The sequence below is a fragment of the Talpa occidentalis genome, unplaced genomic scaffold (assembly GCF_014898055.3).
Source record: "Talpa occidentalis isolate TD23 unplaced genomic scaffold, MPIMG_talOcc4v2.1 talOcc4.17, whole genome shotgun sequence".
Classification (NCBI taxonomy): Eukaryota; Metazoa; Chordata; class Mammalia; order Eulipotyphla; family Talpidae; genus Talpa; species Talpa occidentalis.
In genome coordinates this window covers 56561667-56585022 of record NW_023601754.1, presented here as the reverse complement: position 1 = coordinate 56585022, position 23356 = coordinate 56561667, and the positions used below count along the sequence as shown (strand labels likewise).

The 23356-nt window shown below is 69.1% G+C and overlaps 2 protein-coding genes across 3 annotated transcripts in view; one reads left to right on the top strand and one right to left on the bottom strand.

The window, feature by feature from the left end:
- The first annotated feature begins 1366 nt into the window (after positions 1-1366).
- OTUB1 (OTU deubiquitinase, ubiquitin aldehyde binding 1) lies at positions 1367-6590 on the top strand. Its single transcript, XM_037517777.2, is given in 8 exon segments — positions 1367-1465; positions 2951-3012; positions 3238-3336; positions 5593-5711; positions 5876-5960; positions 6070-6230; positions 6232-6262; positions 6362-6590. Coding segments are annotated over 8 exon segments (813 nt in total). The 5' UTR covers positions 1367-1407; the 3' UTR covers positions 6560-6590.
- Positions 6591-7500: 910 nt separating this feature from the next.
- Positions 7501-23356, bottom strand: part of MACROD1 (mono-ADP ribosylhydrolase 1) — a 123711-nt gene continuing 107855 nt past the window's right edge. Inside the window, exons 4-11 of one of the 2 annotated variants that reach the window (XM_054697583.1) lie at positions 19136-19165; positions 8871-8987; positions 8503-8624; positions 8391-8421; positions 8245-8318; positions 7926-8007; positions 7803-7839; positions 7600-7639 (exon numbers count right to left, since the gene is read on the bottom strand). In XM_054697583.1, the coding sequence (XP_054553558.1) occupies positions 7835-7839; positions 7926-8007; positions 8245-8318; positions 8391-8421; positions 8503-8624; positions 8871-8987; positions 19136-19165 (461 nt within the window). In that variant the 3' untranslated portion in view covers positions 7600-7639; positions 7803-7834. Of the gene's footprint in view, positions 7640-7802; positions 7840-7925; positions 8008-8244; positions 8319-8390; positions 8422-8502; positions 8625-8870; positions 8988-19135; positions 19166-23356 lie in introns of both variants that reach the window. The other variant, XM_054697582.1, reaches the window with a different exon arrangement.

The window sequence follows — 23356 nt, the reverse complement described above, 5'->3', positions numbered from 1 at the left end:
AGTTGGCAGATCGCATTGTTAAAGCTGGGGAAAGGAATGTACAATTTGTTAGTCATGGGGTCCACATAGGGTGGACCCTTTGCTTTCCTGAGTTTGGAAACAACCCAATAGAGGTCTGTGCTTTGCTGCTGGGACACAGATCTGACATTTGTGGTGCTGCTGTGAGACCCCAGGCTGTGTGGCGAGCCCAGGCACCACCTGCACCCGTTTCAGGACAAAATTTGGCCATAGCCTGAACCTGTGCTGGAGGAACCCAGCGGGTGGGTTGAGAGCAGGCAATGGCCTCCTCTGGTGCTAAAAAGGGCACAGTGATGTCATGAGAAGGGCCATCAGGAGAGAAAAGCTGGGGACCGAGCCCCAGACTAACCTAAGAGACAGCATCTTCAGCATCCAAGACCTTGCTGCTTTTTTTTTTTTTAAAGATTTATTCATTTATGCGTACAAGAATGGGGTACAGGCCAGAGGTGTGGGAGGTGAGAGGATTCACCAGAGACACAGTTGGCAGATCCACGTAAATACACAGCTGAGGGGAGCAGAGGACGAGTCTGGAGAGGTCTGCTGCGCCATGTGGACTGCTCCCTGGCCGGGGATGGAACTCATGCTGCAGTGGCTGCGGACAGCTTCATAGGTTGCCTTAACCCCTTGCGCCATCAGGGAGGCCCGGCCTTGCTGCTTTTTAAATAAACTTTTAAAGATAAAATCACGCCATTTTATTTACCCAGACCCCCCACCCGCCCCTTTATCCATTTTTCCCATTAGTGACATGTGCATCTTGCAGAGCTGTGGGGCAGCGCACATCAGGATGTTGGCCAGCAAGACACATTTCCATCCTTACAGGAGTCCCTCCTGTTTTCTAGCAACTCCTAGTTTTTAAAAAGACCTTGCTTTTCTCTCACCCTGGGGGGGCGGGTCCAAAGTTAGACCCGGGGCTTAAGCCTTGGCCCCAGGGGCTTGTTCGCCCTGCCAGGAAGCGGGACAGCGGAGCCCGTGGAGCGCGCGGTCTCCCGGGCCAGGCGGGCCCCGCTCCCGGCCGGGTGATGTCCGGGCGGGGCTGCCGGCTGCCGGCCCCGGCCGCCCCGGCGTGCGTCCCGGAGCCGCGGCAGCAACGCCGCCTGCGTGACGCGAGCTTCCTCCTCGCCGGCCCTCAGCCTCGCCGCCCACTTGGCCAGCGCCAGCGGAGAGCGCGGAGCCCCCCGGAGGCGCCGATCGCCAGCAGGAGCTGCGGGAGCCGGGGGGGGCGTGGAGCCGAGCCCGCGCGCGCGGAGGGGCGCGGGGGGGCGCGGGCGGGCGGGCGGCGGGGCCGGGCCCGCGGGGATCCGCCGCCGGGGGCGTGGCCGAGGAGGCGGGAGGCGCTTCCGGGGGGCGCGCGTAACCCGGAAGCGCTCGGCGGTGCGGCGCTGTTTAAAGATGGCGGCGGAGGAGCCTCAGCAGCAGAAGCAGGAGCCGCTGGGCAGCGACTCCGAAGGTAGTGCCCGCGGGAGAGCCGTCCAGACGGGGCTCTGGGGAGCGATGCCGCCCCGCGCGGCCCCGGGGAGGCCGGGCGGGGCCCGGGCGGCGGGGGGCGAAGCGCGCGGGCGACCCTCCCTGCGCCGCGGCCGCCTCCCTCCCCCTCACAATGGCAGGAGCCGCCGCGGCGACCCCCGGCGGGGCGGCGGGCCGGCGGGCGAGCGGGGCGGGCCCGGGCCTGCGGCCCTTCCCCCTCGCGCGCGCCCGGGGCGGGGCCGGGCCGCCCCGCCCCCCGCCTGGCCCCCTCCTCCGGGCGCGGGGCTCCGGGGGTCCCGGGCGCCCCGGGCCGGGTCCTTGCGGTCGGGCCGAGGCCGGGGCCGGCCGCCCGCCCTCGCCAGGGCAGCCCCGCGCCCCGAGGGCGTCGAGTTACGCCCGGGCCGCGGAGCACAAAGGACTGGGCGGGCCGTTCGGGATGCTGGGGCGGCCCTGGCGAGGGAGAGGCCGCCGGTGTGCGCCCCGCAGGACTGCAGCCCCGGTTTCCGGGCCGCCTTCACGGCATTGTTTCCTTGGACCTCGGAGGAGCTGGGCCTCCAAAACGGTCGCACCCCCTCCTTTTTCACCCATGAGTTAGGCCCTGGGACTGAGCAGCTCACTTGGGTGGGAGGCACAGCCCTGTTGCTGGGCAGTGTGAGGGGGCGGGGAAGGGGTGGTGAGGCCCGGCGGGGGATCCGGAATGCTGGGGCCCAAAGGAACTGACCTAAAAAGTCGCCCAGCATACTCAGGGGCCCTTCTGACCTGGGAGACCCAGGCCCCCAGAAGGGACTTGTGTGGGATCACATGGGATAAGCCAGCCGCCCGTGCCTCCACTGATGGCTGCTCCCCAGGTGGGCCTGCCCCCCACCCCCATGCTAAGGTGTGCCTCTGAGGAACCACTTCTCCCTGGGGCAGTACCCCTTTTCACAGCTGAGGAGAGGCTGGGAGCAGAGGAGAGGGACTGGTGAAGAGCTCACACTTCGGAGTTAGACAACCCTGGGTTTGACCACAGGTCTTGACTAGTCGTGACCTGGAGGAGATGACTTCACCTGGCCGCAGCGGTGCTGTTGCCTGTGAAGTGGGCATTCTTGCGAATACCTGCACTTGCTGAGGGAGGAAGGGTGTGACAGAGTGAAGTGCGGGCTCACAGGAAGGTCTCATCTTACTTTCCCCCGGAGACCCTGCCAGGCCCGGGAGCTTTCCCAGTCTGCTGGGAAGTGATGCTGGAAAGCAGGGCGGGAAGAGGGTACTCGGACTGAAGAGCACATCTCGGGGGTGATCACCTCTACCTCTTCGTTTTAAAGATGAGGAAACGAAGGCCCAGGAGGGGAAGGGACTTGGCTGAGATTACACAGGTGGCGTAGGGGTGTGTGCCAGAGCCACGCCTCGGCCCCTACCCGCTCATGTCCTCAGCCCCACTGCCTGGCATGGAGGGCAAGGGCCTGCGATGATTCTTGGCTGCTTCTTTCAGGTGTGAACTGTCTTGCCTATGATGAGGCCATCATGGCTCAGCAGGACCGAATTCAGCAAGAGGTGAGGGGCTATGGCCAGTGGCCTGTTGTGGGGATGTGTAGGCTGGGCTTGAGGCCTAGTGTTTATCTCCACTTTGGAAGCCCCCTCCTCTCCCGGTTGTGCTAGGTACTGGATGTCTTTATGGGGTCACTGGGTCACTGTCTCAGCACCTCTCATTTGGGCGTTCTGGCTGTGTGGGTCACTCCGTCCACCTGCCGGAGCATGATGGCTTTCTTGCCCCTGCAGATCGCTGTGCAGAATCCTCTGGTCTCGGAGCGGCTGGAGCTCTCAGTCCTGTACAAGGAGTATGCTGAGGACGACAACATCTATCAACAGAAGATCAAGGTGGGAGCCGGGCGAGGGCCTGAGGGTGGCTGCACACGGCTGCCTGCTGGGCCTGGCTTCCCCATGGATCGGGTGCAGGGAGCCCTTGGGCTGAGGTGCTCGTGCGTGCAGACTGGATCAGACAGCAATTCACATCCTGCCTCTGCCCCACGGCTGCTGGCCCCTGGGTCGGGCTTCGGCACGTAGAGCCTCGGGCCCTCGAGGAGCTGATGGTCTCAGTGCTCTAGTGGGGCTGAGGGCGCTGGAGAGCCCTGGGGAAAGAGGGTGTCCCCACCACTTGTCTCTCGGGGTCTGCGCAGACCTTTCGCCAGACCCTGCGGTGTTGCTTACAGAGGTACGTCCCTTCCCTTTTCTCTCTGTGAGCCCTGAAGTGACCGTGGGGGTGTGGGAACAGTATCCAGTAGGCACTGACAAGGTGACGGGACCATTGGATACCCAGGCCCAGGTGGCAGATCCAGGCTATCTGGGTAGACTCGGCTCCTCCGTGGTGGACGCCTGCGAGGACAACTAGGAGATGGGTGTAGCCTCCATAGAGGGCCTGGCCCAGATTAGGTGCTCAGGGTGCTCTGGTAGCTCTTTTGGAAGGTGCGGTGACTTGTACACACATGTGCTGCTCCGTGCACGTCTCTGAGCATGCGTGGGGAGCCAGCGCTGTTGCGCGGGTGGAGGGACGGACTCCGCCCTTGGGAAGCGGCACGTCATGGTGGAGGACAGACAGGCAGCCGGGGGTGGCTGAGATGCCCGGGTGAGGGGAGGTCAGTGCTGTGGAGAAAGTAAAGCTGGAAGAGGGGAGTGGGCGGCAGCGGGGCAGCAAACTGCACGAAGCAGGGGGCAGGACTGTGTGACTTGAGCAGAGGCCGGGGCGAGGTGCCCAGGCTGGTGGCCAGAGCAGGGCCCGGGAGGGAGATGAGTGTTTAGCAGGTTCCTCTGGCTTCCCGGGACGTGGGGAGGCGAGGAGGCTTGTGCCATACACCCGCAGGAGGCGGTGGGCTGAGGGGATGGCGCAGAGGCGCTGCCGTGGGGCCGGCGGGCTGCGAGGAGAGGCTGGCTGGAGGGGGCTGTGGGCCGGGGAGGAGTGGAGGGCCGAGACGCGGGCTGAGCCTTCCCTTGGGCGAGTTACACTCCACGCCTGGCCACGTCAGGGCCAGGGTGGGCGGCCGGCAGACGCCGTCCCGGGTCGTGCCGCCTGCATGGCAGGCGTGGGCACGGGGTGTCTTGGCCGTCTCCTGGCGGGAGACGGTGTCTTGCCGAAAGAACCGTGTGGTTTGGGGGGGCCCTGACCTTCCCAGGTTAGAGAGGAGCGAGCGCGGCCATGAGGGGGGAGAAGCAGTGCCGCCGCCGGCCCGGAAGGAGTGTGTGGAGGCGAGGCCAGTGGGGAGGGGTGGGCTGACCCTCCGGGACCTGCAGTGTCCTGCAGTGAGCGCCTGCCTGGGGGCCTGGGTTGCTCGGGGAGCGGGGAGGCTGGCACTGGCGCTTGCCGGGAGGGAGAGCGGGCGGGAGCGCGGGTGCTGGCCGGGGAGGAATCCAGGTGAAGCAAAGGACTTTGACAAGGGAAACGCCTTGTTCCTGCGCTGATGGGCCTGAACCTGTCGGGAGTGAAGAACTGATGGTGCGGGAGGGGGACGTCCCTGGAGACGCCCTTGACGCCCAGGAGCCGGGCCAGCTGGGGGGGGGGGCAGAGCCGGGGGCGGGGCCCGGTTCTCAGAAAGGAGCAAGGGCATTGCCAAGGGAGCCGGGGCTCCGAGGGCTCGCCGGCGTGGGAAAGTTCCACCAGAAGAAGGTACCCCATTGGGTTTGGGGAGCAAGGCGGGCTAGAGGCGTGAGCGGACGGGATGGCGTTCCCGCGCAGAGCTGCGCGGCGGGGCTCCGAACCTGGCCCAGTGCCTCACCCTGACTCGTCTGCCCCAGAGCTGTCAGCTTGGAAGACCGTGCCCTGGAAAAGCCGCGCTGGCCGGGGACCGCCTCTGGGCCGGTGTTCATGAGCCAGCAGCCCCCGGGCCCAGCGCTGCGGCCTGGACAGTGGCCTGTGACTCCTGGGTGATCCAGGCCACTGGTGTGGACATAAGCAGCTCCCGGCGCCTTGGGGACTCTGGGCAGTGGGTCCCTAAATGACTCCCATCCCCCGGGCGGCAGCCAGAGTGACAGGTGACTGTTGGGTGTTCAGCTGCCACCCGCTGCGGGGGGGCCTTTCCGCGGGGTTTCCTTGACCCTGCCTCTGGCCTGATGTGGATGGGCTGGGCCGGGGTCTCTCCCCAGGACCTCCACAAAAAGTACTCGTACATCCGCAAGACCAGGCCTGACGGGAACTGCTTCTATCGAGCTTTCGGCTTCTCCCACTTGGAGGCGCTGCTGGATGACAGCAAGGAATTGCAGCGGTGAGGAGGGTGGGCCCCTGGGTGCCTGCACCCTGAAGGGGGTCGGCTAGCGCTCGTGGGCTCCCCGCCCCCTCGCAGTGCGGCCTGAGCTGGGGGAGGGGCCGGCCTCAGGCGCTGCTCTGGGGCGAGGAGCCCATGCTGGCCTGCCCTTCCCTCCCGCGCAGGTTCAAGGCTGTGTCTGCCAAGAGCAAAGAGGACCTGGTGTCCCAGGGCTTCACCGAGTTCACCATCGAGGACTTCCACAACACGGTGAGCGCGTCCCTGCCGCCGCCGGCTCGCCGCGGAGGAGGGGGTCCGCCGGCCGCGGCGGGGCTCACCCCCCCTCGCTCATCCCGCCCTCTGTTGCTTGCGGGCGCAGTTCATGGACCTGATCGAGCAGGTGGAGAAGCAGAGCTCGGTGGCGGACCTGCTGGCCGCGTTCAACGAGCAGAGCACCTCCGACTACCTGGTGGTCTACCTGCGGCTGCTCACGTCCGGCTACCTGCAGCGCGAGAGCAAGTTCTTCGAGCACTTCATCGAGGGGGCGGACGGTGAAGGAGTTCTGCCAGCAGGTGCCCTCCCTTTCCTCTCGCCGCGTGGGGAGCGCTGGGCTGGGGGGGCGCGGGCCGTGGCGGGGGCGGGGGGCGGGCCCTGACGCCCCTGTGCCGCAGGAGGTGGAGCCCATGTGCAAGGAGAGCGACCACATCCACATCATCGCGCTGGCGCAGGCCCTCAGCGTGTCCATCCAGGTGGAGTACATGGACCGCGGCGAGGGCGGCACCACCAACCCGCACGTCTTCCCCGAGGGCTCGGAGCCCAAGGTGTACCTCCTCTACCGGCCCGGACACTACGACATCCTCTACAAGTAGGGCCGCCCGGCCCGGCCCGGCCCGGCCCGCCCGGCCCGCCCCTCCGCCAGGCGCTCGACATGTACAGAGGTCTTCGTGGTTGTAAATGGTCATATCTCACTGCCCTCCCTGCCACACACCTTCCACGTTTTATTAAAGGGGATGCTGGTGTGAGCGCGTGTGTGCGTGTCCCTGCTCTGCCGCTGCCCGCCTGGCTGCTCCGTGTCTGGCTGCCCCGCCCCTCCCAGGTGGGTTCCTCCAGGCCTCCTGCCGGCCACCCGACCTCCCCACCAGGAGGTTTTGAGGGAACCAGGTCTCTGGGGAGCCCTCCTGGTTAGTGGGGTTCTGCTTCTATCCTCTTCCCGCCTTAGCTGGTCCAGAGGCTTCCATGGGAACTTGGACGTTCCCGGAGGACTTGCCCGGGACCTGGACCACCCAGGTTTACAGCTGCTCCCTCCAGGCCCTGCCCCCACCCTCCTGCCCTGGCCAGGCTCCCCGGCCCCAGCTTCCTGCCGGCGTCAGGCGTCTCCCTGGGTAGGGAGGGCCAATGTAACGGTCCGGACTGGTAGAGAAGCTGGGGTGCCCCCAGTGCACGCTCAGGTGCCACCAGCCTGGTGGGGAGGGATGGCTGCCATGCCCGTGCTGGGCGCCCAGGTCTAGGCAGGGCGTGCCGGCCCCCGTTCCTCCTTGTACCACCCCAAGTCCCCTGCCTGTGCCTGCTTTGCACCCCCTTTGCTTGGGCCACGGGGTCTCTGCGTTGCCTTCACCTTTTTTTTTTCCCTCAGCACATGTGGGGTCTCAGCCCCCAGGCTGTGAGCTCCTTGGGGGCAGGCCCTCAATAAATGTGAAGTGCTGCCCACCTCTGCCGTCTGGCCTGTGCCTCCACCCGCCCGGCTCACCTGAAGCTGTGCCCACCTCTGGGTTCCTCCCGTACCCCCAGCCAGGGCTCGGACACCAGGCACTGCAACAAAGATGGTCTTTATTAGGAGGCTCCTGAGGGCGGGGGGCCACGGGAAGGAAGGGGGTGGCCAGGCCCAGGCCAGGCTGCAGGCTTCGGGACCCTTTAGAGCTGGGAGCGAGGTCCGGCAGGCCCAGGCGAGTCTGAAGGCAGAGCGGAGAGTTGGGAGGGGGCTGTGGGCTTCCACCAAACCCCAGCCTGCGGCCCTGGCCTCCCAGGGTGAGGGTGAGCACTGGGCGAGGGTGAGCAGGCGTGTTAGGGGGGCGGGTTAGTGGGCAGCCACATGGTGGGCCAGGCCCTGCTTACCAGTCCCGGCCAGGGTGGGCGGTGGGGTGCCGTCAGGCTGGAAGGCAGAGGACAGTGAGAGCCCGCCGGGGTGGGGCGGGGCAGGGCAGGGGCAGGGCTGGCGGTGAGACACTCGGTACCTACCCGGGGGGAAGTAGTGGGGCAGGCGCTGCAGGTAGATGCCCTCATCCTTCTCCAGGAACACGCAGATGACCAGACGATCCACCTGCACCAGGGCCTGCTCAGCCTGGGCGTGGCCGCCGGGTGATGCCCGGCTTTCTGGCCCTAGCACTGCCCGGCTGCAGGATTTCACCTGCTCGGCCCTTGGGGCACCCACGGACCCCGAGTCCACCAGGCGCCCCTTCTCCACACCGGCCGCAGGCCTGGCGTCCCGAGCGCAGGAAGAGGCCAGGGAAGCAGGGCGCGCGCGCGGCACCCGAGACAGGCCGGGCCCGGGCCTCACCTTGTCCTTGTGCTGCTCCAGCCACTCGCGCAGCGACGCCAGCACCACCTCGGCCGCCGCCTCGTTGGGGTAACCTGGGGGAGGGGGGGCGTGAGCGCCGGCCGTGGCCCCGCCCCTCGCCCGGCCCCGCCCCCAGCCCCACTCACCGAACACTCCGGTGGAGATGCAGGGGAACGCCTGGGGGAAAGGGGAGACGGGCTTGGAGGCGCAGTCCCTCTGCGCCCCCCCCCCCCCCCCCCCCCCCGCCGCCGCGCTCACCGCCGAGCGGAGCCGGTGCTCCAGCAGCAGGTCCAGGCTGCTCAGGTAGCAGCTGCGGAGCTCGGCGGCCTGGCCGGCGCTGGGCTCCCCGTGCGCGATGGGCCCCACCGTGTGGATGACGTCTGCGGGGCGCGTGGCCGTCCGGCTGGGGCTCCGGCGCCGCCCCCCGCCCCCCCCCCCCGCGGTGCAGGAAAGGGCCCCCCACGCCAGGCCACACTCCGGGGCGCGCCCCGCCCTCAGCCCCCGCCCCGCCGGGCCCGCACACCGCGCGCGCCGCGTCTCGGCTCCGAAAGGACCGCCCGGGCGGCCTCCAGCGGCTCCCGGGGCCGCCCCCGCCCCAGCTCCCCGCAGCCCGGGCCGGGGCTCACACTTGGCCGGCAGCCGGTAGCCGCCCGTGATCTTGGCCTTGCCGGTCTCGCAGCTCTGCAGGGTCCGGCACTCGTCGGTGAGCAGCGGCCCCGCGGCGCGGTGGATGCAGCCGTCCACTGCGGGGAGCGGGGCGCGTCACGACGGCTCGCGGCCCCGCGCCCCCCTCCCCGCCCGGGGAGACCGCGTTGCGGCGTCCGGGGGCCCCGGGGGAGCCGCGGCCGGCAGGGGGCGCCCTCCGCCCGCCCTGCTCCTGGCGGGGCCGCCGGCCGAGCCGCGAGGAGCTGCCCGCCCGCGGGGCTCAGGCCCTGGCGCGCCTCCGCCCGCGGGGCCCGGTGCCGGCCTGCAGGGCGCACCCCGCCGCGGCCCGACCCGACCCGACCCGACCCGCGGCGCGCGCCCGTTCCGCGGCCGGGGAAGCCGAGGCCCGGGGGGCGGGGCCGGGCGGGGCGGGGTGCGGGCGGCGGCGGGGCCGCGCGGGCGTCTCGGGGCGCCCCGGCTCGTTAGCGAGCGTCTCGCGCGCCTCGTTAGCGCATCCGGCTTAATTGGGGCCGGGCCCGGGCGTGTTGATCCGAGGGCGGCCCTGGGGACCCCCCGGCGGCCCTGGGGACCCGGGCCCAGATAAACAGCTCGGGAGGCGGGAGACGCCGCCCGCGCCCGGCGCCCGGGGAGAGACGGCGGGGCCGGCGCCCGCGCTCGGGTCTGGGCGCTCCCCCCGCCCGTCCTTTCCCCTCCGGGCCGGGGGAACGTGGTCCGCCCCTGGCGACACCCCAGCTCCGCCCAGGAGCCCCTCAGGCGCCAGCGGCAGGAACCCACCGCGGCCCCCACTTCACAGATGCGCAAGCCGAGGCCCTTCCCCTCGCCCCAGCCCCCCAGCCCCTGGGCGCGGGTCCAGGGACGCCAGCTGGACCCCCCTCTTTCTTTTTTGTGCCCGGAGGGGCCCAATTAAAGATCATTTTGCGACCGTGTTCACAGCTGGCACCAGGCGGTTGCCCGGAGCATCCCGGGGCGCGGCGCGCGGGGTGGAGCAGTTGGGGGCCCGGGCCCCTCCTCTCCCGCACCGGGACGGACCGGGCAGCTGCCCTGGGAGGAGGAGGGAGCCGGGCAGCGCGTCAGGTGGGGGCGCCTGGGGCAGGAGGCAGGCCCGGAGCTGGGCAGCTGGGTTCAATCTGCCCGTCCCACGGCCGCGCAGCCCGTGACCGCTAGCGCCCGCCTGGAAAATGGGGTGACAGCGGCCCCCGGCGGGCAGGGCCACTGGAAGCCAATGTCTGCGTGGCCACAGGCCGGGGCGATGTGGAAGGCGAAGTGCAGGACGCCGGGGGTGAAGGCGGCCCTCGGGGGTCCCTGCCCAGCCCCAGAGGCCTTAGCGCTTGGCCCTGGCTGCCCGCCCCGCCCGCCGCGCTGGCCCCGCGGGGACCTTGGCCGGCGTGTGGCCAGCGGAAGCGGAGCCCCGAGAGCTGGTCCAGGACTATTTCCTGCCCAAGCGGCCAGGCCGGCGGCCAGGCCTTGGGGCTGACCTGGGGGCACCGGCGCGGGGAGGGAGGAACTGGCACCGGCAGAGGCTCTGGGCTGGGCCCAGAACAGGTGGCCCGGGTGGGGGGCAGCGGCTGCTGCAGGGGTCACTCAGGGGAGCGTTTTCTCTGCAGCAGAGACGAGGTGGGGGGGTCCTGGCTGCCACCCCCACTTCAACAAGCCAAAGCACAGACTGGCCCTGCCGCTGGGGTGTCGGCAGCCTGGGCCGCTGCTGCCCGCCCTGCCCCCAGGCCCACGCCCGGCCTTGTTGCTCTTTCACCCTGAGCCCCAGGAGCCCCCCAGCACTGCTGTCCCTTAGAGACCCAGAGGGCCCCCCTTCCCCAGTCTCCCCACGGGACCCCTCGGCTCTTACCTTGCGCTCAGCCGAGCCCGGGAGACCCAAAACCTTCCTGGGGTTCCATCCTGGGGGAGGTCCCTGCCCGCCCTGCCCTCCTCAGCCTGGGCAGCCGGGAAAAGCGCACAGCCCTGGCCCAGGCTGCCGGCCCCCCAGTTCGCAGCAAACAAACCTAACCCCCCCCACCCCGCATCAGCAGAAAACCGGCTCTGCCGGGAGGCGCCTCAGGTGTCTCCACAGGCCCAGCCCACTCGCCTCCGCCCTTAAGTGCCTCCACCTGGCCCCGCACGGCGGCCTCGCCTCGGCCCTGCTGCCCCCTCGGCCCTGGTGCCCCCTCGCAGGCACCTCGCCAGGCCCCGCACTTCAGCCGCCCAGGCCCGCCCCCCCCAGGCCGGGTGTCATCTTTCCTGCCTCAGAGAAGAAATGGAGGCGCGGACAGGGTGGGAGACGCCGGGTCACACAGCCGCACGGGGGTTCCCAGGCCGGGACCCCAGGGCCTGTCGCTGCCGCTCCTCCCCTCCCCCCCTCCCCGGGCCTTGGCGCCTCACCTGAGCTACCTGCCGTCCCCCCTGCCTGTCCCTGCAGCCTGGGCTCTCCCCAAATCAGACGTCCCCGCCCAACAGAGGGGCTTGGGGGCCGCTGCTTGCTGCGTGAATGAGGCAGCTTTCCTGCCCCCCCCCCGGGCTGGCCACCCCCTGCGTCCCTCAAGGCCACCTTGGAGACCCCCCTCTCCCGTCCTACCGCCCTGGTCTCTTCCAGCGCCCCCTGAGCTCCTTGGAGGCTGCTGTCCGGACGCCCCGCGTTCCCCCAGCCCACGGCCTCTGCTCCAGCCTTGAGCCAGGGCAGGGGTCCTGCGTCCTGTCCTGCCGCGGGGGCGTCCTCCGTCCTCCGGAGAAGCCCAGTCGCGCCTGCCTGGGGGCCGCCCGGTGCCGGCGTCTGGCCAGGGTGGGCCGGGAGAGGGCAGCCGCCGAGCCAGGCCCCGGGCAGGGCCGGCAGGGGTGGAAGGGGCCCGCTCCTGGGGGGCCCTGTGCCTCGCCCAGAGGAGGTGTTGGCCACTCTTTAGGGTGCTGTAATATTCAGGAAGGGGAGATTAGAGATTTAAATTTATTCAGCAATAAATGCGTCTCGGCGGGGAGCGTTCCTCGCGCCAAACAAACAAGCCGGCAGGGCTGAGGCAGGGCGGATTCTTTATTTACAGGACGTCCAGGAGGACGGGGCGGGAGAGCGGGGCAGGGTGTCCCTGCCCAGGACGCCAGGCCCCCCCTGCCCGCGGGGCGTGGCCTACCCCCCTTCCCCTGTCCTATGGGCCTGGCTCTCCACGTGCCCCCTCTGGGCTTCCTCTTCCTGCCCCAGCTCCCGGCAGCAAGCTGGTGGCTGTGCTGAGCCTCTCTGGGCCTCCGAGTTGGCTTCAGAGGAGCGGCGAGGACTGAGAGAAGCTGCGCGGGGCCTGGGGGACGGCAGGCCAGAGGGATGCGGCGGCCTCCCAAGGAGGGGAGCAGAAGTGGAGGCTGCCCTGCCAGGCTCTGCCGGGCCTCAGTGGGTCCCCAGGGCAGGGAGGGAGCAGGACTGGGCCCTGAACTCCCGGGGTGCTGAGTACTCTTGGGTTACCCCCGCACGCAGTGCCCCAGCTCTGCCACCCCTTTGAGGGGCCCCTTCCCCGCCGTGCCAGCTCAGGAACTGCACCTCCCTCGGCCAAGTACCCCGCCCTTCCTCACGGCATCCCTCTTCTACAGCCGGGGAGACAGATGGGGGCTCAGCCACAGAGCCCCGAGTGCCCCTGGAGGCCCGGGGCCCCTTCCGCCTGGGCCCTGCCTGGTGGAGCGTCCCCGAGGACCCGAGGACGGGCAAGAGGGGCTGGAGACTGCGGCGTGAGCGCGCCTGGGCCTGGGTGCCCCCGAGCCAGGCCTCGCCCTGACCCCTCGCCTCCGGGCCCCGGGCCCCACAGGAGCCAGCGCAGGAGCCCACGTGCCGGCCCCCCACCGGGCACACGGGGAAACCGAGTCCCGGAGAGGGTACCAGCTGGGTCAGGCGGGTCCAGCCCAGGAGCTCCTGCTTCTCCCGCCGCCCCCTCCCGGCTGGCCAGGCCGGGGAGCCCCGCCCCAAGCGCTGCTCTGCCTCAGCCCGTCCTGAGTCCTCGTCGCTCATTCAGTCCACAAACCCGCGCGGGCCTGGGCGCTGGCTGGGCTGGGGCGTGGACCCCGGGATGTGGAGCCCACCGCCCCGGCCCGGCCTCGCGGTGCCAAGCGGGTGGGCGCCCCTGGGGGGGAGGGATGGACCCCGCCCGGGGTGTGATCTGAGATTCATGACGGGCGAGATCAGCCCTTAACTGGGGATTTGCACACATCAGGGCTTCGCCACGCAGCGGCGGCGCGTGCATCACGCACACTCACTGCGGGTCACCGTGCCCGGGCGCAGGGGCTGGGCGGGTCCTCCGGGCGGGGCGGCCCAGGCTTGTCCCCGGGGTCTGAGCCTCCCTCTCCCTCCTACCCGGTGGGGACCACAGACTCGGTGCCTCAGTTTCCTCATCAGCAAAATGGAGAGCCCGCGGGGTGCGCCACGGGGAGAGGCTGGGGGCGGTGTCCACGGGGAGGCGCACAGCTGCGAGCACCACTGCCGGGGCGGCGGGCGCGGCCCTTCCTTGGGGGGCGCGTGTCACCCTCCAGCCCAGGGCACAGGCCATGAGTGTGCGAGCCGCGGTCTGAGGCGGCCTCTCGGCCGGAGGGCCCCCCTCGCCTGAGATGCCCCCCGCTTGGCTCCGCACACCCCACCCCACGATTCTAGGTTCTGGCGTCCTCACCCCCTGCCCTGCCCACCCACACCCTGTCAGGCCTCAGACAAGTTCGTGGCCTGGCTTTTTGGCCCTCGGGGGCCACCTGCCTCCTCTGAGCCCAGCCCGGGAGGGGCATGCCGCAGGCGGCTGGCCATGGCCCGCAGGGTCTGCCGGTGTGCCGGGCCGCGCCGGGCAGCAGAGCCGGGTGGCGGCCGTGCGGAAGCAGCCACGGGTCAGCCATGCGGGCGAGGCGAGGTATTGCTGGGCCGGGCGAGGGAGCACGGGCAGGCCAGGGAGAGGCGGAGGCCAGAAACCTTAGCGGGTCACTAATCCTCCCCCAGAGCAGAGAGGGCAAGAGGGAGATGGTGAGAGAGGGAGGGAAAGGGGGTGAGGAGGAAGGGGAGGAGGGAGGGGAGGAGGAAGGAGGGAGGAGGGGAGGGAGGGGAGGAGGGAGGAGGGAGGAGGGGGAGGAGGAGGGGGAAGGAAGGGGAGGGGAGGAGGAGGGAGGGGGGAAGGAGGAGAGGAGGAAAGGGGAGGAGGGAGAGGAGGAGGGGGGAAGGAGGGAGGGAGGAAGGAGGGAAGGAGGAGGGGGAGAGGAAGGAGGGAGGGAGGAGGAAGGAGGAGGAGGGGGGGAGGGAGGAGGAGGAGGAGAGGAGGGAAGGAGGAAGGGAGGAGGAGGGGAGGAGGGAAGGGAGGAGGAGGGAGGGGAGGAGAGGGAGGGAAGGGAGGAGGAGGGAGGGGGCGGAGGGGAGGAGGGAGGGGAGGAGGCAGGGGAGGAGGCAGGGGAGGAGGAGGGAGGAGGCAGGGAGGAGGGGGGGAGAGCGTGCACAGGCTGGAGAGAAAGAACAGGGAAGAGAACTGGCTACCGGGTGAGAGGCGACAGCAGGGCCAGGGCGATGACGGGGTGGGGGGGGGCGAGCAACAGGCAGAGGCTGAGACAGAAGCTGCAGGGGGAGGTGAAGTGAGAGAGACAGAGGGGAGGAGCCTGGGGAGGAGGGCGTGGTTCCTGCCTGAGGGCGGGGGGAGGGGGCACCCACAAGCACACAGGCACCGGGCGGGCGGGGTGCCAGGTCTGCTGGCACATCTGCTCTTCGCCTGGAGGCGGCAGACAGATGCCCCGTGCGTGCCCTTTGGGGGGCAGCCTGTGCTCGTGCCCCAGACGGACGGGAGTCTGACAGCCACGGTGACGGTGACGGTGAAGGAGCGGAGCAGGGCAGCAGGGCGGGGGGCAGCAAGCAGCGGGGAGGGGCGGAGGCGCCCCAGACATCCGGAGGTGATAGCCAGGGACGCAGCCAAGGGGCCCTCGGGCAGGGGAGCAGCAAGTGCAACGGCCCTGTGCCAGGAGCAGGCTCTGGGCAAGGGGAGCCACCCTGGCTTCGCCCAGGCGGGAGACGTCTGGACACGCGGGGCATGGGGCACACGCGGGCCGGCGAGGTGGGCACTGGAGCCGGGGCTGCGCAGAGCCAGGGGCAGGAGGGCAGCGTGGCCACGTGTCACTGGCTCCTCCGGTCTGGGGGGGTCAGGGACAAGGCCCCAGCAGGGCGTGTCACTGGCAGGGAGGGAGGAGGGGATGGGGTTCCTTGCTGGCACGCGCCTGCGGTGGGGGGGGGGCCCTGACTAGCCTGCCCGCCCTGAGGCCGGCCCTTGGGGGTGTCAGCCAGGCGGGAGCAGAGATGGCCCCACGCAGCCACAGGAAGGCGGCCCTGAATTAATCTGTCACTAAAGCTTGGCCATGGCAGGCGCGCCATGATTTAGATGAATAATTGAAATGCTCCAATACATTTATTATCCCTTTAGTGCGAAAGTGGCAGAGAAAGACGAGGGGTAATTGAAAAAGCACGCGCACATCTCCCAGAGAAAGCCGACTCCTTATCACCGAGTAAACATTTCAGTCCCAATAAACAGAAGAGACACACGTCAGGGCCCTGTCGATTCCCATCCTGATTTAGGGCCCGCCTCCCTTCTTACCACACAACCAGAGAGAGTCGTTTTTTAAATTTTATCAAGCCAGTGAAAGATTCTCCAGGAGGAAGGTGGAGGGCGGGAGAGGCCTGGAATCCCCAGGCCTAAGGGTCCTTCCGGAAGGCCTGCTGGCTGCCCCCTCCCCATGAGTCTCCCCAGCACAGACGCTGGGTCCTCTCAATTTCTCTGTACCTGCTGAACTCCTATTCAACCTTCAGGGCCCAAGTCAAATGCCCCTTCTGGTTGGAAGCTTCCTTCCAAACTGGGTCTCTTTGAGGGCAGCGCCAAGTCCTGAGTTCCAGAGTTTGGTGAAGGGTCCCCCCTTCACCCATGTATTCTCAGAGGGGACACTGGGAAGGAATGGGGAGTAGGTGCTTCCCCAAGACTCGCTGTGATATCAGAATCACCTAGCTTGACAGCAGGACCTAGGAGGGTCCGGCCCCATAGGGTGGCAGGGCTCGGAGGCCTGGCCCTTTGGATTGAGTCCTTTGGCCCTGGGGGCTGCACGGAGGATGGGGTGCCCTGCCGACTCCCTCCCTGCTCCCCAGAGGCAGAAATCCTCCTCTATTCCACACCACCAGGGGCATTGCACCACAGCCCTGCAGGCTGGCCCTGGAGGCTCCCCTGGAGCCTGAGACATGGGCTCTGCTGGTGAACTGTCCCTCCCCCCATGCTGGGCAGGCCCAGAACCAGGGTGCAGTTAATTGCCCCTTAGAGGCTGTTCTAGGGAACTGGGGTCCCCTCGAGCCCCGTCCCTGGGAGAGTGCATTCTCAGGGGAGAGGGCATAAAACACAAATACGTAAAAGGGGGTCCGTGCTGGGGGCAGCACAGGGTGGGTGAGGGGTGGGGCAGGGGACAGGGCCTGTCACCTGCATGGGGTGGGGGTGGGATGGGGGAGGTGGGGTGGGGGTGGGTAGGCAAGTGGTGGTGACAGCAGTGTGGGGGTGGGGAGAACTCTGAACCCCTTCAGGGTTGGACTCAAGAGATGAGGGAGGGACCTTGGGAAGATGGGGGTCCACCTCGGCAGTCGGGCGGTGGCCAGGCCCCCCAGCCCGGGCTACTCCTGCCTGCGCCTCCCACCTGGGCAGGTGGGGCTGAGAGCCTGAGGGCGATGGGGGAGCCAGGAGGGCGGACGATGTCCAACATCGTCCAACTTGGGGTTCAGCTCCACCCCAGCTCTTCTCACTCAAGGTGAGAGCCCCACCAGCCCAGCGCCGCCCCACCACAGTGCCGTCCCGCCGCCCACCTGCTCCAATCACATTAGTAGAGTGACAGCCCCAGCGAGCACCTGCGGCGGCTCCATAAATCTCAGCTGGCGCTAACAGGCTGCGCTCCAGGCCGCTTCCTCCCGGGGCCTGGCCCACCCCCACCCATCTCTGCGCCGGTCAGGCCGGGCTTGGGGCCTGCTCTAGGGTCTCTTGTTCTCAGTGCCACAGGCAGGGGCCAGAGGGGCACCCACGGTGCCCCCTCACAGGCCGGCATAGCAGGTGCCTTTGACCTCCCAGGATGAGGTCGCCCGGCCATCTAGGAGCCACTCCCTGCCCTGGCCAGCAAGTCTTTCCCTGAACACGGAAGCCCGGCCCTGACTTTACCTGTCGTTTATACATTCAGTCAACAACCGTTATTGAGCATCTACTACACGTCACGGGCCAGCGCCCGGTCCAGGTGCTGGAAATACAGCCCTGTCCGCTGGTGAGCTCCGGGGAGACAGACAGTGAGCAGTGACCACAGCAAACGTGTCCATTATACGGCACGTAGGAGGGAGGACGCAGAGGGAAAGAGAAGTGGAGCAGCGTGAGGGATCTGGGGGGCGTGGCGGGGGCGCGGGGAGTGGGGTGCGGGCAGCTTCAATTTCAACAGAAATCCGGGGGGGCCACCCTGGGAATGTGGCTTTCAACTAGACCTAGGGGAGGAAGAGCATCTGGGCAGAAGAACAGCCTGTGCAAAGGCCCTGAGGCGGCAGCCGCCAGCCAGTTCCGGGCCGCGAGGAGCCTGGGCGCCGGAGCAGAGTGGAGAGGGGGCGGGGCCCGCGCAGGTCGCAGTGAGGACCTTGGCCCGGCGTCCGGCTGAGGCTGCAGCTCTGGCCAGGCTTTCAGAGAAGCGGGGTGACGGCCTGACTTAGGGTCTGAGCCCAGCGGCTGAGGCCCAGCTCCTCGCGTGGACTCAGGCCCTGGCCTCACCTCCAGCCTTGCCCTGTCCAGGGGGAGCCTCCGCATTCTCCCCACGCCAGGCCTCCGCCCGTGTTCGCCCCTCTGCTCTCCGCTGCTGTCTCCTGCCCGCTTCGCAGATCCCAGAGGCACCGCTTCTCCCAAGCCCGGACAGGCGCTCCTCACGGAGCTCCGCGGCACCCGAGAGCAGCTGGCCTCGCCGCCGTCCAGCCGCCGTCCCAGGGCTGTGAGCTCCAGGAGGGCAGGGGCGGGGCCCCGCTGGGGCCTGAGGACCTGTCCTGGCCCCCCCTGAGGACCTGTCCTGGCCCCCCCTGAGGACCTGTCCTGGCCCCCCTGAGGACCTGTCCTGGGCATGCAGCGGGCGCTCAGTGACCGGGCGAGGCACGAGCGGACGAAGGGGGGCGGCTGCGGGCAGAGCGTGGCCGGTGTCGCACCAGCGAGGACCCCACGTCCTCCAACAGGACAGGCTTCAGCAGAGCCCCTCGTCCGGGGGGAGTTCTGACCTCCACGGGCCGGCTGGAGGAGACGGGCGGGAGGGACTGTCTCTGGCCACAAACAGCCCCTCCTCTGCGTCCTGGCTGGTCCCCGACAGCTCTTAGTGCTGCTCTTATTTATTCCTGACCTTCTCTGCCCCTTTTATTTTTTCCCCTTTTAAAACCTGGCCTGGGCCCCGCCACCGCTGCCGTAAACACGGCCCCCGGGATTTATCCGACGGCGCATTAACCCCTGCCCCCCGGCTCACCAATCATCCTGCTGCCATGGCAGACAGCGGGGCGCCCTGCCAGTGGGGGGGGGGCCGGGGGCGGCTCTGCCTGGCCGGACTGGCCAGGGGAGGCGGGCACGGGAGGGGAGGGCCACCCCCCATCCCCTGCCCTTAGCCTGGCCACAGAGCCCACCCTGACCTCTGCCTTCCTGCCCACCTGGCCCTGCAGGACCCCCTGCTCCTGGTGGCCCTTCACCAAAGGGGGGCTGACAGGCAGCAGAGCCGCTCTGACCACGAGACCCTTGTCCGGGCTCCCGGCCACCCGCCGGCTACAGGACAGGGCACAGACTTTTGTTTTGCTCTCACAGGTGGGGAAACTGAGGCCAGAGGCACACAGGACCTGCTGAGGGCAATGGGGCGTCAGGAGCAGGCCCGGTCCTTTTTATACCTCGTGTGCCCCCCTCTCCCCACACCCCCATTACAGACCGGGAGGCCACTACTCACAGGTGGGGCTGCCAGGGTCACCCCGAGCCCAGGAGCAGGGCCCGCCTCCAGGTCCCTGGCTTGGTGTAAGGCGGTGGCAGGCCCGGCAAGACCAGGGGCGTGGCGGGCAGTGAAGAGGGCAGAGAGGGAGAATGGGGGGTGGGGGAGGCTTTGGGAGAGGCGACGGCCGCGAGAGCCAGGCGTTGCGGCGAGGCGGCCGGGAGGAGAGAAGTCAATGTGGAGGACGGGCAGCCCCGAAGCCCCCAAACCCACACGCCTCCGCACCCCCAGGCCCCAGGAAGGGTCCACTCACCACCTCCGCCTCCGAGCAGGGAGCTGTTGGCTGCAAGAGAGAGACACAGGCCGGTCAGTCAGGAAGGGCTGGGGGGGCAGGGCTGTGTGGTGAGGGGACGGCCCAGGCCCCGGGCTCCTCAGAGGGGCCGAGGGTCTCCCCGGCGGCCAGGGCCGGACAGGTGAGCGGGGAGGCTGGCGCGACTCTCCCGCTGAGGCTCCCAATGGCCTAGGGTGTGTGGGTGCGAGGGAGGGGGACAGGGGAGCCACCAGGGCCTGCCCACCCCAGAAGGAGCGGACCCACGGCCCCGGGGTGTCCCTCCCCCGGGTCCTGCTGGCCCGTGTCTCGCATACCGTGCAGAGGGGGCGACAGCAGCCCCGCCCTCCTGGGCCTCCCAGGCTGCCGCGGAGGCAACTGAGGCCACGTGGAAACAGGATGTCTGCACCTGGCAGGAGCGGCCCGCGGGGCGAGCGTGCGTTGGGGTGAGGAGGCGCAGCGGGGCCTCCTGGAGCAGCAGGAGCAGCGGCCGGGGCACCGGACGGAACCCAAGCCGGCCGCAGGGAGCTGACCCGGCCCACTGCCCTGTGGCTCAGCTTCCCTGAATGGCAAACGGGGAGAGGCGCCGCCCGACGGGGCTGGTGCAGAGGTCGGGGGGAGAGGGCGCCTGGGCTCCAGCCCCTGCCCCGGCCTGAGTGGCGCCACGGCCGTCCTGCTTCCCACAGGCTGCGTGGAGGCAGTGAAGCTGGCGGCCTCCCCCGGCCCTCAGGGCTGCGTGGGTCCCGCCTCTCCCAGCCGGGCTTCCAGCTCCTGGCCGCCCAGCTGCACTCGGCTCGCTGCTGTGCTGATGGGGAAGTGGCAGCGAGACGCCCAGGTGTGCCCAGGTGTGCCCAGGTGTGCCCAGGTGCAGCCCAGGCGGGCACGCAGCTGTGCTTCCTCCCCTGACCTGCCGGGGCCTGGCTCCGGGCAGGGCCAGCAGCTCCTTCAGCCTCCGGAGCCCCCTCCCCAGGGGCTGCGCAGCCCCTCAGATGAGGGGGACAGGGCAGTGCCCTCCAGGAAGGGGGCCGTCCCCGCAGGCCACAGGCCAGGGCACCCCGCGAAGCTGTGGACGCTGCTAAGTGGTGTCGGGCCGCTCCGAGCGCCCGGCCTCCCAGAGCTGACAGCGCCTCGCTTGGGGAATAATTAATTGCACAGCCTGCAAACCCAGGGCTGCGAGTTGCCACGTTACTTGCGAGATTAATACAAGCAGCTAATTAAGATGGAGCGCGAGGAGCAGCTGGGCGCGCCGGAGTGGGGTGGGGGCCGCAGGGATGCGGGAGGCGGGCGCCGCGGGGCGGGGGGCGGCCGGAGCCTGTGGACCCCGGCGGGCGCCGTGGGTGGGGGTGCGCGGGAGCTAACGGCCCTGGCGCGGCCTCTGCTCCAGGAGGGCACATACCCAACGGCCGAGGGAGCAAAGAGTTCGCCAGGAGTGCCCCCCACACCCCCACCCCCACTTCCCATCACAACGACGCCACCAGCGGGGCACCCCGGCCCCCACGCGGCATAGGAGGGAAGCCAGGCGGAGGCCCAGCCACTGCGGGAGGCCGTGGCAGTAGCGGGACTGGAACCCAGAGTCAGGCCTCAAGGCAGGTCCAACTCAGGGCAGATGCCAGGGTGGTCGTGGGGACACCCCACCGGCCAGGGCTGGGCCTGCCCCTCCACAGCCCACAGCTGGGCAGGGCAAAAGGCCCTCGGAGGCCATCTTGACCGCTGCCCGGGAGGCCTGGCTGCAGAGACGAGGGGCTGGGGCTCCTGGAGACAGGGGCTCCCCAGGTGGAGCTGTAGGCCCTGGGGGCGGCCCTGGGGTCAGTCCAGGCAGCTGCTGGCAGCTGGCCCCCCCCGCCCCACCTCCCCCATCACCTCTCTTAATTAACACGCCGCAAACCAGCAGACTCTGCTCTCGGGGCGCAGCGCCAAATGGGTTGGCAGCGCGCCCGGAGGGTGGGCGGAGAGGGTGCTGACCCGCTGTTCCGCAGGGCCCTGGTGGAAGGCGGTCCAACCCCCGCCCTCCCGCCACCCCGCACTCGCCGTGGGAGGCCCTGCCCCGTGGGGGCACGCCAATGAGCTGCGCCCACCTTCTCCAGGCCGGGCCAGGACGGGGTGGTCGGGGCAGAGGAAGGACTTCACCGGCCAACCCAGCCAAGTTACGCGCCACGGGTGGGCAAGGGTGGGCGCGGCGGGGCTGGGCGCTCGGAGCTGGGCCGCGCCGAGGACCAGGTCCCTGGCCTAGGAGGCCGGCCTCAGTGTCCCCTTCCCTCCGCCCGCCGTGCTCCGCAGACGTGGGGGTAGGTGCTCTGGGCCCAGTTCCTCTGCGCCTCCTTCCCACGGGCCCTGGCTGGCCCTCTCCCCGGGGCCGGGACACTGGCCTAAGGGGGTCCCCAGAGGGCTGTCCAAGGCCCTACAGCTGGGCCCGGCGGCGCCAGAAGTCTCTGAAAAGGGGAGCGGTGCCAGAGGCACCAGCAGGCAGCCCCCCGGGACGCCTGGCCCCCACCTGAATGGAGCAGGGCAGTTCCCACCTCCTGCCCCAGACCAGGGCTGGCCCTTCCCACCTCAGCCGACCCAGACACGCCCCCTTCTCCTGGGCCCCCCCAGCTCCCTCAGTTTGGTTTGAAGCTGTAAATCATACCTGGCATCAACCCAGGTGAGGAGGCGGAGGCTGCCATGGCGGGGGGCCAGCACCGTTTTCCTAACCCCTGCGTGCTCCTGTCTGGAAGGTTCTGGCCGCCTTGCTGCTGGGGTGTGGCCGTGGCTGGGCAGTTGGTGACTGGGGACGGGCCCTGGACTCCTGTCCAAGCTGGGCCGGGGACCTGGCCCCCGGGGCACGGGGCGGGGACTTTGAGCCCGCTGGAGGCGGAATGAGCTGTAAGCTCCTGCCGGGACTCAGCCGGGCCAGGGCAGGGGGCTGGGGAAGGGGTGAGCAGGGCAGGAAGGGGTGAGAGGGGCAGGGAGCTGCCTCTGGGGTCACAGACACCCCTTCTCTTCTTTCCCAGCCTCCCCCCCACCCCTGCCAGTTAACACCTCCCCGAGCGCCTGGCACAGGGCGGCACGTGCCTCAGGGCCCCAAAACTATGGGGCACCTACAAAAATGTAACTCCTTTTAAAGTAAGCAGAAATATTAATAAACTTGACGCGGAAGGAAGGGTTCCCGGGGGGCCCACGTCGCCGGGACTGGGGCTCGGGCGATCTCGTCACTGAGGAGGTCGCGGGCATGAGACGGGCGGGCAGCGAGGACAGAGTGTCCGCAGGGGCGAGAGGCTGCCTGCCCGAGACTGCGCTTTACGGGGGCGCAACTGCCTGGGCCAGGCCGGGGCTGCGGGAGGGTGAGGACACCGGCCCACCGCTCCCTACCCTGTGAGGCACATTCCATTTCCAGCGCAACAAAGAAAGAGCTCACAGCAGCCCCAGCACCTCCTGTTTACCCCCAGCTTCCCCACTAGTCCCCCCAAAGCCCCTTGTGCTTTCAGAGTAAAGAACCGGCCCCCGTATCCTGGGCCCATGGGCCCCGCTGACAAGTCACCTCTCCCTCCTGTGTGCGCGTCTCCCTGACACTCCAGGTCCTCAAATTTGGCTCCTTTCCAAGGCCCCAGGGAGACCCCCTCACTGTCCCCCACTGTAGTCGGCCTTGAGGGGTGCTCCCTGCTCCCCTCCCAGGTCAAGAGCTGCTCCCTGGCACTCTCCCGGGCACGCCTCCAGCTTCCTGGCATCCAGCTAAGTGCCTGCTTGCTCCCTGGCCCCCCAGCCTGAGGATCTTGCCCACAATTGTGTCCCCGGCTCCTGGCAAGGCGGGTGCCACCAGCCCGCCAGCAGCCCCGATGGCCCAGTGGTGGACTGCGGCCGCCCAGCTCGATCACGGGCTGCCTGCCCTGCAGCCTGGGCTCCACTGTACCTCTTGGCAGAGGAGTCCGCTCTGGCAGGGGCTACCGGGAGGCAGGACCTGGGGGGACTAGATGATCCAAGGGCAGCAGCAGGAGGTGACAGGAGTGGCCTCAGCCCCGGCTTCTCCCTGACAGGGACCCAGGGACCGAATCCTCCACCCAACGGGGGTGGGGCGCTGTGCGGGGGCTGGGCCGCCAGAGAGGACACTCAGTGACCCAAGGAAAGCGCTGAGCAGGTTACTGGGCCAGGGAGGTGCCGGGCGAGCGGGCACCGCGGTGACTTTGCGGCGGGCACAGCCTGTGTGCGGCCGGGCCCTGCCTGCTGCCTCGT